This window comes from Callorhinus ursinus, unplaced genomic scaffold, assembly GCF_003265705.2.
Source record: "Callorhinus ursinus isolate GAN/ISIS: 27379988/994484 unplaced genomic scaffold, GSC_fseal_2.0 scaffold45, whole genome shotgun sequence".
Lineage (NCBI taxonomy): Eukaryota > Metazoa > Chordata > Mammalia > Carnivora > Otariidae > Callorhinus > Callorhinus ursinus.
The window spans coordinates 1,767,562-1,780,322 of NW_027397107.1; the positions used below are offsets into that span (position 1 = coordinate 1,767,562).

The 12,761-nt window shown below is 61.0% G+C and overlaps 1 protein-coding gene across 9 annotated transcripts in view; it reads left to right on the forward strand.

Annotated features, from left to right (window-relative positions):
- Positions 1-12,761, forward strand: part of ARNT2 (aryl hydrocarbon receptor nuclear translocator 2) — a 190,423-nt gene that overhangs the window by 160,213 nt on the left and 17,449 nt on the right. For all 9 annotated transcript variants that reach the window (XM_073882167.1, XM_073882161.1, XM_025893128.2 and 6 more), the window contains 3 exons: positions 8,571-8,643; positions 9,446-9,569; positions 12,481-12,580. In XM_073882167.1, the coding sequence (XP_073738268.1) occupies positions 8,571-8,643; positions 9,446-9,569; positions 12,481-12,580 (297 nt within the window). The remainder of the gene's footprint in view (positions 1-8,570; positions 8,644-9,445; positions 9,570-12,480; positions 12,581-12,761) is intronic.

Consider the following 12,761-nt stretch of genomic DNA (forward strand, 5'->3'; position numbering starts at 1 on the left):
CCCCCCCCCGCCATGCTCCCATCCCCCCTCCCTCCTGTAAGAACCCCAAGGCCGAGGGAATGCCCCCACCCCATGCAGGCATCCTGCTCCCCCGGCCTCGCTGTGCCCCCAGCACGCAGAGCCCAGCAGGGGTGAGCCGGGTGCCCTGCAGGTGCCCTCCGGCTGCCCGGCATGCTGGCTGCTAGGGCCTGATTTCTTGGCCCTTCTGAAGCAGGGCCAGGGAGTGAGTCTGGGGCTGCGGCAGCTCCGAGGCTGGGGGCCGGGGCTGGGGATGGCGCTGTGGGGACACGCAGTTCCCCTGCTGCCTAGTCATCTGCACGTTCCTCCTGCTGCAGGCCCTGCCGTCCCAGAATCACCACTGGCTTCACCCTGTGTCCACGCGTGCTAGCACGTGGCCCCGGGGTCCGGGCTTGACCCCCGCTTCCCGTGACCTTGAGTTGTATGTTGTGTTATTTGTCAGTGCTCGCTGCCCCCTCTGGGCAAAGGGTGATAACACCTCTCCTGTGGGGTTGCCGTGAGGATTGGGGTCAGGCTCCCAGCGAGAGGCATGTCTGGATTTATTCTCGAGGAAATGCAAGGCCAGAGAACCAGTGTGAACAAAGGCAAAATGATGCCCAAGCCTGTGTGAGTCGGTGTCAGGGACCCCCGGGCTGCCGGGGCCTGAGATGAGCTGCCGCCGTGGAGCCATCCCCGTGTGCCCACGCTGGTCGGTGGCACCGCCGTCCTGCATTCTCCCGGGCCCAGCTCTGAGTGGGTGTCACCCCTGCCTCCTCCCCTCCTCCTCATCTGACAGCTGTCCCGGCCAGGCACCCCAGCAGTGACCGTAGCCTGCAGCTTGCTCGGGGCCTTGGCCCCCCGTGTCTCCCAGCTCCCTGGATTGGGGCATGCCCCCAGGGCCCCCTGCAGTCGCCTCCTTTCTGGGCAGTCCCACCCTGTGTCTCAGCCTCAGCCCTGCTCCTGGCCCACAAGGCACAGAACTGGACCGTCCGGTCCACTCACGTGAGGCCGCTCGCGGTGGCTGACCTGGGTTTCAGCGCTGGCCCCCACTGGACGAGTCACTGTGTTGTCCAGGGTTCAGTTGCCTTGTTTGTAAAGTGGGGAGAAGAACAACCTTGTGCCTCAGGTCCTGCGCGTAGACGGTGTGTGTGAAGCAGCGTGGGCGGCGCGGTGGGCCCGGAGCCGGCCCCGGCTGACAGACACCGTGAGGGTGCGCCGTGTCCCGGTCCACCCCTTGCAGGCTGCCCGCCACCTGCTTTGGGCTCCGGAGGTGCACTGCCCCACTTGCTTCCTCAAGCTCCAGGCAGATCGTCCTGCCTCCTGTTGGCGGGACTGAGGGTCCCCGGGGCCGACCGGGCCCTCCCAGCACATCCTCTGTTTTCCGAGGGCCACGCTCCTTGTCCAGGCCCTGCGGTGGGCTCCTCCCGAGACCCTGGCGTAGGCACCGGCTTCCTGAACAGGGAAGACCCCGGTCTCCCTGGCCCTCGGAGCTTTCTCTGCCAGCCCTCTGTTGGGGCCCCCCCTGCTGTCCATCTCCTCGTCACCCCTCACAGCCTGGCCTTGGCCCCCAGCTCTGCTAACTCGCTTTCCCAGCAGGTGTAGGGACCGGGCAGCCCATCACCACTGGTCATCCCCCCAAAGTGTGTGACCACCTCCTTTCCCTCTGCTCCTTCTCCCTTGGCCTGCCCAGCGCTCCGGCTCTTCTGGTTCCATCTTCCAGCCACGACGTTCCTGGTTGCAGGACCAGCAGGAGCTCATAGGAGTCAGAGACCCAAGCGTGCAGAAACAGCGTGGCTTTATTCTTCCCCGTGTCTGAGACGGTCTCGTGGCTACGTGGCAAACTCAGTTACTCCCCCGGCTTCCCCCGGCCTGGGGAGAAGGAGGCTCCTCACTCGGAGAGTGGGGAGGCGACCGCAGTCCCATCTCCCTCCCCGGGTCTGCGAGGCTGGGGTGACCGTGCACTCGCGGCCTGGGGGGCAGCCGGACGGGCAGTTGGAGCCCCGGGGGAGGACGGCATGCCGCCTTGGTTTGCTCAGCGTCGGCTCTCGCTGCAGCGTGGGCCTCCTGGTCCCCCTGTGGTCACACCGGCTGCCACCACTGGGAGTCGTGCAGACGGGCAAGCCTGTCAGGCATTCAGGGCCCTGGACGCTGTTCTAGAACCTTCTGATGCCAACATACTGGCTTGGATCAGTGAGAGCTGTCTTTGTCTTTGATGCAGCCCCCCTCACCCGTCCGCCCGGCTGCCTCGCGCCCCCCTCCCATACGTGACCTGCGCACGGCCGGGGGCGTGCTGCCCGGCTTGCGGGGGCCGAGGACTGCCCCTCCAGGCGATGGGAGGAGTCTCGGGGTGTCGTGGGGACAGCCTGCTCCCTGCTGTCAGACCCGAGGCTGGCCCGTCCATGAATCGGCTCTGCAGCACATCCAGGCCACCCCTGCGTGGTTCAGACCCGCTCCTGGCAGGCACCTGGCAGCGTCCTCTAGATTCGGGTCAGAGAGCAGACTGAATCTCCCTTCCTGGGTTTTTGGCTTTGTTCTACTTTTCACCGTTCCTCACTCACTCCCGTGTTTGTACAAGCGTCCCTCGTGCGAGTTGGGTGCTGTTGTCGAGACTCAATGCAGTGGGTGCCCACCAAGTGCCGCGGGAGGACACGGGCCTGTGGCAGGTTCCAGGACAGGCAGGGCACCCACCGCCAGGGAAGGGCCGTGTCCCTGGAGAGCACAAGGAGGCAGAGGGACGGATAGATGCATGCTGTGAGGACGCAGGAGGCAGAGAATGAGCACATCTGCCCATGGCCTCCAAGACAGCCTCCCGGCAGCTAGCGCTGGTCCGACGTGCAGAAGAACAGGAGGGACCCTCCTCCCAAGGGCGCTCACTGCAGGGGCCTGGCTTTCTTCCTCTGAGGCAGGCAGCCCCGAGCGAACAGGCGTGTCCCCGCTTGTGTCTCAGGACTGTTGCTCCTGGCAGCTCTGTGGGGTCAGAGGGGATGAGAACAGCCCCTCAGAGGCCCGACGGCGGCACATTCCCTGGTGGAGGTGGCTGGAGATGTTGGCTGCGGGCAGTGACGGCCAGGATTCGAGCCCGCCGCAGGTGCGCAGCGCGGGCAGATGTGCTACGGGAACGTCCTTACGTGCCCTGTGCTGGGGCGGAAATGGCGAGCCGAGCTGCCGTCAGTCAGGAGCATCCAGAAGAAACTTCCGGAGAAACGGAGCCTGAGATGGTTAGCATGTGTGCAAAGCTTCCAAGAGGAAGGCCTCCGTCACCCATACGCTTGCTCACGTGATGTCAGAGCAGGGAAGTGGGGAGCAAGCGCAGAAAGCACGCTCGGATCTTGCCCGCATGACCGTTGTCTGTGCCGTGTCGGGGCTCGGGGCTGGCTCTGTCTTGTGGAGACATGGCATGGGCTGCTTTGAGCACGAGCTGTTGGCATATCTGTGCACATGTGAGCTAGCGGCTGAGCGCTCCCCGTCCCGGCCCCTCTTCAGGAGGGATCTGACGCTGTCCTTTGGCATGTCCTGACAGCACTGTCCAAAGCCACCGTAGGTCTCCACGACCACATCTGCTTTTGTGCTGGAGTGTGTGCGCTTTGTTAGGCCTCCCCCGTGCCCGGCCCCGCTGGCACCCTGGCTCGGAGCCAGCCATCCGTCCCCACACACTCTGTGAGAGCCCGAGGGGCTGCAGGGGCCAGGAGCCTGGGAGTGGGCAGTGAGGGCGAGGTGACCTTCCTCATCCCTGCAGAGCTTAGGGTGCGGGGCGGGGGGCGACGCTGCCGGTCGTGGAGCCCCAGCCTGGGACTTGTCCCGCGTCCTGCCGCCCCAGGCACCTGCAGCAGACCACGGTCCCACAGCGTCTGTCTGGGAGTCTCCGTCCATCTCCTCCTTCCCTGTGTCTTCCCCAGCTCCCTGCTGAGACCCCCGCCCTGTCTTGGGATCCTCCATCCTCTTTCCGACCAGCCCCCCGCCTTCCACCCGGCCCCCACCGAGCAGCCCACGTGGCCCCAGGAGCCACGCTGTGGCACACACTCCCGCTCCTGCCCCGTGGAGTCAACTGCAGAGCCCCGGACGGGCATCCGGAGTCCTCCCGATGGGCATGCAGACCGTCCTCGGTCAGCGGGGGCATTATTAGCCTCACTCTGGTTAGCCGAGCTTGGGGAGCCCCAGGGGCCCTGTCACCAGACCCCGGTTCTCCCAGAGGCACGATCTCTGCTGCCTCCAGGTGAACCCCCCTCCCCCCCCATGGCCGAACACACACACACACACACACACACACACACACGCTGAGTAAGACCCGTGGCCACGGGGCACCCGGCAGCGTTAACGGCATCCGCCGGCCTCCTGCCGTCCCCGGTGCAGGGAGGCCGCGCGGACAGGAAGCCCGGGCCTGACGCATCTCGTGTCGGGTCATCCGCGCTCATCCCCAGGGGACTGGGGGGCAGGCGGCACTTTGCTGCGTCCAGGCCCGGGCCCACACACAGGCTGTTGGTCAGAGTTGGGAGCAGCCACATTTCCCCCCTTGGGAATTTGCAAGCACACCAAGGTTTATTTTTATTCCATTGTTGTGAAATGTCCAAGAAAGCTCCTCAGGCCTATTCCCAGGACGGGCGACCTGCGAGTCAGCACTTCTTTCATGGGTGCGCGGCTGTGGGCGCGGAGACCAAAGTCTGCAGGATGGGGTGGCCGTGTCCGGACCACAGAGGGAGTGAGGTTAGGCCCCAGGGGATCTGCGGCCACACTGGAGACCCTGTTTCCTACATCCCCCTGGAAGGAGCTTCCTCAGGCCTGGAAGGGGACAGAGCAGAGAGCACACTCCCACCCGGATGCCTCTGGCCCTTAACTGACACCCTCGCACACAGCGGAAGCACAGGCCCTTCCTCCCTGCAACGCAGGCCCACACTGGGGCGCCCGGCCCACGGCCCCTTGTGGGGGTCTTCCCCACTCCCCGACGGTCTGTGCTCCAGCCGGACCCAGGCTGGGTCACAGGCAGGAGCGGCCGGTATTCCCTGGACAAGCAGTGCTGGGCTGAAACTTGGGCTCTGGGGAAGTTGTGGAAGGAAGAGAGGGGTATTCACTGCTCTGATCCCACAAAAACCCCAAAGCACAGGTTTGCTCTCCCGCCCGGTGGTCCACGACACTGTGTGGTCAGGCCGGCTGCTCTGGAATGGGAGATGTGGGCAGTGGTCCTTGTTACGTCATGGGACCAAGTGCGGGGTCTGTAGCACACAGAAGGGTCTGAATCCTGCCTGCACCATCCCGGGCACGTCTTTGGGATTCTGAGCCTCGCTTTCTGTGTCTGTGAAGCGGGAAGGGTGCAGAGGTAGGATGGTGCAGGAAGGGTCCCACCCCGAGCTCTGCACTCAGGCTTCAGGGGCCCCAGGAGCGAGCGATGGTGGGGCCCTCGGGGTGTAAACAGTAGCAAAACTGTAAAGTGAGAATAGGAAAATATGGAAAGTTGTGATTTTTCTACAGATCGTTATATTCTCTTTAAATTTTTTGAAATAGCAATTTAAAAAATTTCTTTTTAGTGCCCCTGTTTCCTGGTGTTGCAGGTGCAGGTGCAGACTGCCTGGGGGGACGTCTGTGTCTTCTGGCTCACCTTTCCCCTGGGCTCTGCCACCCAGATCGGGAGACAAGCTGTGTTCTCCCCGCACCCTGGCTCCGAATGCATCACACCGTGCTTCTTGCCTCCTGTCCTCCCAGACACTGTCCGCGCCGTCAGGGCCCCGCCCGCGTGGGTCTGGATGCCTCACCCTCTCCCCCGGAGTCTAGCACAGAGCCTGGTGTAGACGTTTCAGTGCACTTCCCGGGACAGACGGCCCGTCCGGGCTTAGATCTAAATACACTGCTCAGCGGTCCCCGGTCCTCTTCTAAGAGGTCTTCCCTGGGGGCGACACACGCCAGGGGCGGACGTGAAGGGCGTGGCGGGGCGTGAACGGTGTCCAGACTGTCTGTCTCTCTGGCTGCTGGGGGAGGAGTTCAGGTACAGAATTCAGCTTGTTTTGTGTTTCTCGGGAAGCAGGATCAGAACACATGGGAGTGGTAGGAAGGTAGACTTGGGCTGTTTGGGGCATAGACTTTCATGATTGCGTCTGTCTACAGATGGAGCGGGCTGCCTTGGGAAGCCGCAAGCTCCCCAGCAGAGGAGGGAGGCAGACTGGCCAGTGGCCCGTGCAGTCACGGTCTCGGGGGGGGGGGCTGTGGACCCGATCACCTACACTTGCTCTGCTCTGGGGAGCAGAAGTGGTCAGTCACCCAGACAGCCCGCACCGGGGCCTAGACGGCCTAGGTGCTCTGTCTACACCCCCGCCAGCCAGTGGGCGTGTGGGTGTCCGAGAGCCGACATTAACCTTTGTGGACAGGACGGCGTGTGCCCCCTGTTCTGAGGCTTCCAGCTGTCCAGCCAGTGGAGGGACTGGCTGGGGGCAGCAGGGTAAGAGTTTGGGGACACCCCACCCCAAGGTAGCAGGGGCTGCATCTGCTGCTGAGGTCAGGCTCCTGGCCGGCCACCCCTCCCACTGGGTCTCGTCACTGCCCCCCCCCCCCCCCCCCCCCCCCCCCCCCCCCCCCCCCCCCCCCCGGTGGCTAGCTCAGGGCTTCCTCCGCGCTGTGGGGTGTCCTATATGCTGTGAGCGATAGCCACTGCACCAAGCCCTCTGCAGAGCATCATCACTTCTCTGCAGACCCCGGCATCTCTGGGCCTCAATGCGCTCTGTTGTAAAGGGAGTTCAGAAATATCCCCTTGGAGGGCTTTGGGCTCCCTTTGTGAGCCCAGTGAGAGTTGCTGTGAATGCACACCCCTAGCAGGGGCTCGGGGCAAATGCACAGAGGGCGCAGGTGTCCTTCCTGCTGGCCTTCTGCAGTCGGCAGCTCCCCCTTGGCCGGTCCACATGGCCTCCTCCCGCGTGGGGCCCCCCAGGTCCTCCCACGGCCCCAGGGTCTGCTCATCTGGGTTGCAGGTATCCAGAGGTGGAGATGCGCTCACAGGGGCCCCTCTGGGGGACGCTCCTCTGACTGGGCCGGCTCACCCCCACACCTGCCCTCCCCGCAGTGACTTCTGGGCTCCCCAGCAGACTTTCCTTCTCTGTACCTGCCCTGCCCCGCCCCCCGCCCCCGGTGCCTCCGGCCCCCCTCCCCTCCGAGGGCTCCTGCTGTCTCCGGGCTCAGAGCACTGGGCAGGCATGGGGGAGACGACCTGCACCTCGGAGATATTCACAAGGGACCCACGGAGATTGTCCTGGCTTCGAAACACGGCGCCAACGGATAAGGAAGATCCAGCCGGTTAGTGCGAACACGGAAGAGATGCTGTTCTGCGTCCCGAAGCCGTGCGCTGTTCGTGGCCATAGTCACAGCACGCAGAGCGTTTTGTCCTGAACTTTTCCACGCGCTCTGACCACACGCTCAGTGTCTGCAGTTGGTCCTCGCGGCAGCCGCTGTGGGACCGTGGGGAGCGTGCAGTGAATCGATGGACACGTTCATGCAGTCGTCCCCTCTCACTGCCAGCTCTGCATAGCCTGCTCTCGTCTCTGGCCACGGAGTAAGCTCCCTGCACAGGCCCCAGCAGCGGGCAACTCCTGGAGGCCGTGGATGAGTCCGCAAAACCTAACGGGGACCGCCGGGAAGGCTGTGAGCACCCACGCTTCCCCGGCGGCGTGTGACCTTTCCACACCAAGCCACCCTGTAAACGTAGTTTTTTACCAACTTGGTCGTGAAGAATTGTTCTCGGGTCTGTTCTGATTTGCACTTGCTTTGACTATTTGGTGAAAAGGTTTCCCTACCTGCTGGTCACATGAGTATTCGTATTCTGTGTGTTACACATGTGTGTATTTATGCTTGAGCGGCCTGTTCGCGTCCTCCCCATTGACTCCTGGGTACGGGGTGTGGGTGTGATTTTGGTCAATTATTTGCTGATCGTTGTTCGCCTCTCGTTCTTGTTGGTATTTAGAGCTGAGAGCAATGCTGTCATCCTCCCCCATGTTTAGACTCTGAGCTGTAGGGTTCGCTGTCCCTTGGAAGTAACTTGGTTTCCATATTCTAAAACATAAAGCAGCCATTCCCTAGAAGGAGGCTTTTTCTGTCCAAGAGCAGCCTGGGAGCGTGCAGAGCCCCGAGCAGGGGTCAGAGGCGTCAGGTCCTGGCCCCGTGAGGTCGTGACCGCTGGTGGGCGGACACCTGGGCAGCCTCTCTGAACTGTTCACGGGGGCGTAAAGTAACGCCGTGGGGGTCCCGAGTGAGGGCTGGATGAGGTCCCGCAGGCCCCGTCCAGCCTACTGGTTGGCACTCACTGAAGCCTTCTGGGTCCGTCTGAATTTGGCCTTAACGTCTTTTTTTTTTTTTACCTGCATGAAATGACATCATAAACCACAGTTTATTTCCTAACTGTTGTCAGCCTGAAGTACAGAGCTTGGACTCTTGATTTGGGACATTAAAAAATAATCATAAAATAAAACAAACAAACACCAAAACCAGTTTGGAGGTCCGTCGGGGTCGCCTGCTGCCGCTTTCGGCTCGGGGCAGGTTCCGGTCCAGCCCTGCGGCTCCACGTCTGCTCTGGGTGACTCTGCTGGTTTCCTGTCCCTCAGGCAGCTCCAGCAGCAGCAGGCCGAGCTGGAAGTGCACCAGCGGGATGGGCTGTCCTCCTACGACTTATCACAGGTGAGCTTCTGGAAGAGCCTTTCCTGGTTGGCGCTGGGAACTGCAGTCCACCCTTAGCTTGACGCCCCCGCCAGCCCAGCCCAGCAGGTCCTAGTGCTCTGGCCAGCCCCTCAGCACAGAGACTTCGCTCCCCTGGGGCCCCTGTGACCCTTCTGCAGAGCTGGGCCGTGAGGGGTGTGGGACCCGGGAAGCCTGGTGGCAGGCTGTGGCCAGTACGGAGAGTGTCCGGGGGCTGCCGGTAGCTTCCCGACTCAGAGCCCTAATCCTCACACTCTCGGAAGCCGATGGAGGCAGCTCCGGACCCTGTCAGCCCTCGGCTTCCCAGCCGTCTGTCCTGCCTTTGGCCTGGTCCCTCTCTGCCCCCACCCCGGTCCTGCCCTGTGTCCCCGCTCTGCCTGCGCTGCCTCCCTCCCTTGCCCCTTGTCCCTAGCCTCCTGCTCTTCCCTCTGCCTTTCCTGCTCCTGCTGCATCCGGAGCTGGCTGTCTAGGGAAACCGCAAGGTGTCTGTCTCCTACGCTAGACCGTATGTTCACGTCTCCTGGTTTTAGGGTACGCTGATTATTATTTATCTTCCTAGAAGTCGTCGGTGTGACTCCGTGGTCCTTTCTGTGACCTCCAGCTCACACCCCCACCCCGACTGTCCTTGGCCTTCATCGACAGAAAAGCCCCCCCTCCACCTGTAAAACCTTCCAGCCCGAAACGTCAGTGACGTGGGATGGAGGGCACTGGACGAAGGCGAGGCTGGAAGCACGTGTTCTGTTTCTCACACGTGGGATGCGGTTGTGTTTTAATGTGCAAACAGGTTCCCGTCCCCAACCTGCCGGCTGGTGTTCACGAAGCTGGGAAGTCCGTGGAAAAGGCAGACACCATTTTCTCCCAGGAAAGGGACCCCCGGTTCGCCGAGATGTTTGCGGGGATCAGCGCATGTAAGTTTCCCGACGCCGCTGCGGCTTGGAGGGTGTGGGGGGCGGGGTGCTGCAGCCGGGCCATCAGGGGACAGCCCTACCCCCCACCCAGGGAGAGGCTCCCGCGGGGTGGGTTTTCAGTGTGCAAGAGCACCTGGTACAGGAGTCCCAGTGGAGCCTCGCCTCTCGCTCACCTGTTCCCTGGAGCCCCCACGCCTTCTACATTCAAGGGTTGGGAAGGAATGGCACGTGGATGCCCAGAATTCACTGGCGCGGTCATCGGGTTGCCTGCCTACGTTAGTGTTGTCGCCGGAGAAAATGGTGTGTTCTAGGTCGAGCTGTGCTGTGAAGCCTGTGTGGGCAACTGCCCCTTCCAGCCAGATTACCACTAAGATTAGCAAAATACACAACCTGGAAAGGTCTGTATCATTCCAAAATTCAGCAGAAGGATTCCATTTTCTGGTGGTCAAGGAATGTCTGCAAGGTGCAGTGTGGTTGGGATCTGTTGAGGGGAGAAGGCAGCTGACCCACCCAAAGGCAGCGTGGAGATGCGCGTCTACAGGACTGAGGAGCTGGGGCAGATGGAAGAGCAAATCTCAGCCCTCCTGATATCTGCACATGTGGTGCAGACACGGCCGTCGCTCCCACCGGGCCTCGGACCAACCGCTAAGGAAGCGAGGAAGGTGGCATCGAGGTCTCCCACGAGGGCCGTGCGTGCCCACCGGTGTGGCGCGGTGACCTGTTGGCCCCCAGACACCTTCGTCAGTGGCTCTGGATGTTGGCAGGGAAGAGAGCAAATGGTAGCACGTCTAAAAGACTTCTCTTCCCCTCAGAGAAGCCTGAGGTGTTGGACCAGACCCCGCAGCATTTCTAGGAAATCCGTGTGAAGCTGTAATGCGACACAGGCATAGATGCCTCCCCATAAAGATGACAAAATAGGGGGAGAATTGACGGACAAGGAAAATGGCAGAGCCCACCCCTGTCCACCACCGAGGCTGCGCTCACACACGGGAAGCCGCAGGAGGACGCTCCCAGACTCGCACCGTCTACCCAGGCCTCCCGAGAGCGCGGCCTGCCAGAGACTGGGCTTGTTTGCGGGATGCATCAAAACACAGAACACGGGAGTGGAAGTGACGGGTTGAGAAAGCAGGAGCGTGAAGGAAGAACACGAGAATCAAGGTACAAATGGCTGGAAGATACAAAAGGTACAGAAAAACCAGAACCAAATCAATTCGGCAAAGATCCGGATGCATCTCAGGTTAGGGGTCATAAACAGAAATTTCTCATCGGCATGTATGTTTTTTTTTCTCTGACATTTCTAGAGAAGCACAGTTTCCAGTGTGTTTAAAAATAACCACTCTTGAAAGGAGGGAAGAGAAAAGAAGGAAGGAAGTCTCGCTTCCAAGAAAAGACAAGGACATTTTTAGCAAATTGCAAAATACTCAGAAGAACAAGTGAAATAATAAGAAAGTATGAATGTCGTGAGCGGGAGAATCGGTTGGTGTTCAAGGGCTCCTGGATGGTAGCTCCTGAATCACAGGCTGCCAGAATATGCTGTCCCCCAAACAGCATGCCGTGAAACCGTGGAGCCCGGAGGGGTGGGTGGCCTGGTGCCCGCGGACCCCGGAAGGAACCCACAGTCGCCGAGCGCTGTGAGCCAAGAGGGCTGTTTTACACAGATAAGAGGTGCGGCCTAACGTGAAGGTATGTGTGTCATGAGCACTGGAACATGGGAAAGAATAGTTAGAAACACAGGAAAATCCTGATAAAGCCAAGTTGCCGCGGGAGATCTCAATCTGCATTTCTTCATCTCCAACAAGTCAAGTAGATCAAAGTTATAAAGAAAGATATAGAAGATCGAATAATAAAATCAAGAATCTTCACATACGTAATTTTGTGCCCTACAAATGTCTTGGAGCAGTTAGGGAAAAAAAAAATGTGCTTCTCATTTACCCAAACCACCAAAAAACCAAAATACATGAGAAAAAAATAGCTTACCTTAAGTGAATAGTCACGAGAAGTCCCTCGGGTGCCTTTCTCCTGAAACCTTGAGCTGCATCTTTATCTGCAAGACCCAGGCCTGCGGGCGGTGTCAGGAATGCACACTCAAGGGCCCAAGCCCCTTCCATCCTCTAGGATTTTCCACTGGGCGCCCTGTCATTGCAGCCAAGGAAATGGACCAGGAAAACTGCTCAGGGCTTCAGTGTATCAAAACGTCACAGACGTGGTTTGCACGGGTGGGAGATTCGGCACGTGGCCGCTGAAGCCTGCCCCCTCGGCCCCAAGCCCCGGAGCCTGAGTGTCCATCAGTCACTGCTCATGTCCACCCAGTGGGGGACCCCCCCACCAAGCCAGAGATGGGTACAGGCGAGGGGTCGGTCTAGGCACAAAATTATTGCCACGTAACTAACTTTGACGTCCTTTATTCCAGTATCTTGCTGTGGGTGGGGTGTCAGGTTGTGCGAGCAATGGGTGTAGGAGTTTTGAGATTGTAGGGAAGTGAGAGGCTCTATAACCAACACGTCCAAGGCCACCCCCCTGACCGTAGGACGGAGCTGGGCTCCGAGCAACAGAGCCGGTCCTCCAACCACTGCCCCGTGCTCCGTCCACGGGGTTGGAAGGAGTCCGTAAAGTCACGTCTGAGGAAGAACTCCCATTGGTTCTCTCCGTCTTCCCAACTCTTGGAAAGGGCCTGCCTTCCGGTGCATGTGGCCCGGCCTCGGTGCTGGAGGACAGCCCGGTGCCCTCCCATGCGGAGAAGGCCCCCCGGAGACGGAGTGCGCAGAGGGCAGGGCAGGTGCACGTGGATGGGCGGCCGGGATGTGTCGTCCTGTTCGGGGACGCCCAGTGCCACACCTGCTCCCCGGCTGCCTGCCCCACGGTCTGGAGGACGGGAAGCCCTTGAATGTGACCCGCACTGTGCTCTTCCTAGCGGAGAAGAAGATGATGAGCTCAGCGTCTGCGGCAGGAACGCAGCAGATCTACTCCCAGGGAAGCCCGTTCCCCCCGGGACACTCTGGGAAGGCCTTCAGGTACGTGCCAGCCTGGGGGCCAGGGGGCGGGAGGATGCCCCTCACCTGGGAAGCCCCCACCTAGACAGACCCCTCAGTGGAAGCCTCAGAGCTCGGCTCCGTGTGTGGCAAATTCTGCCAACACCAGTTGGTGGCTACCGTCCTGCAGGCTCTGGGCCGGGCTGGGATGCCGGTGGCTCTG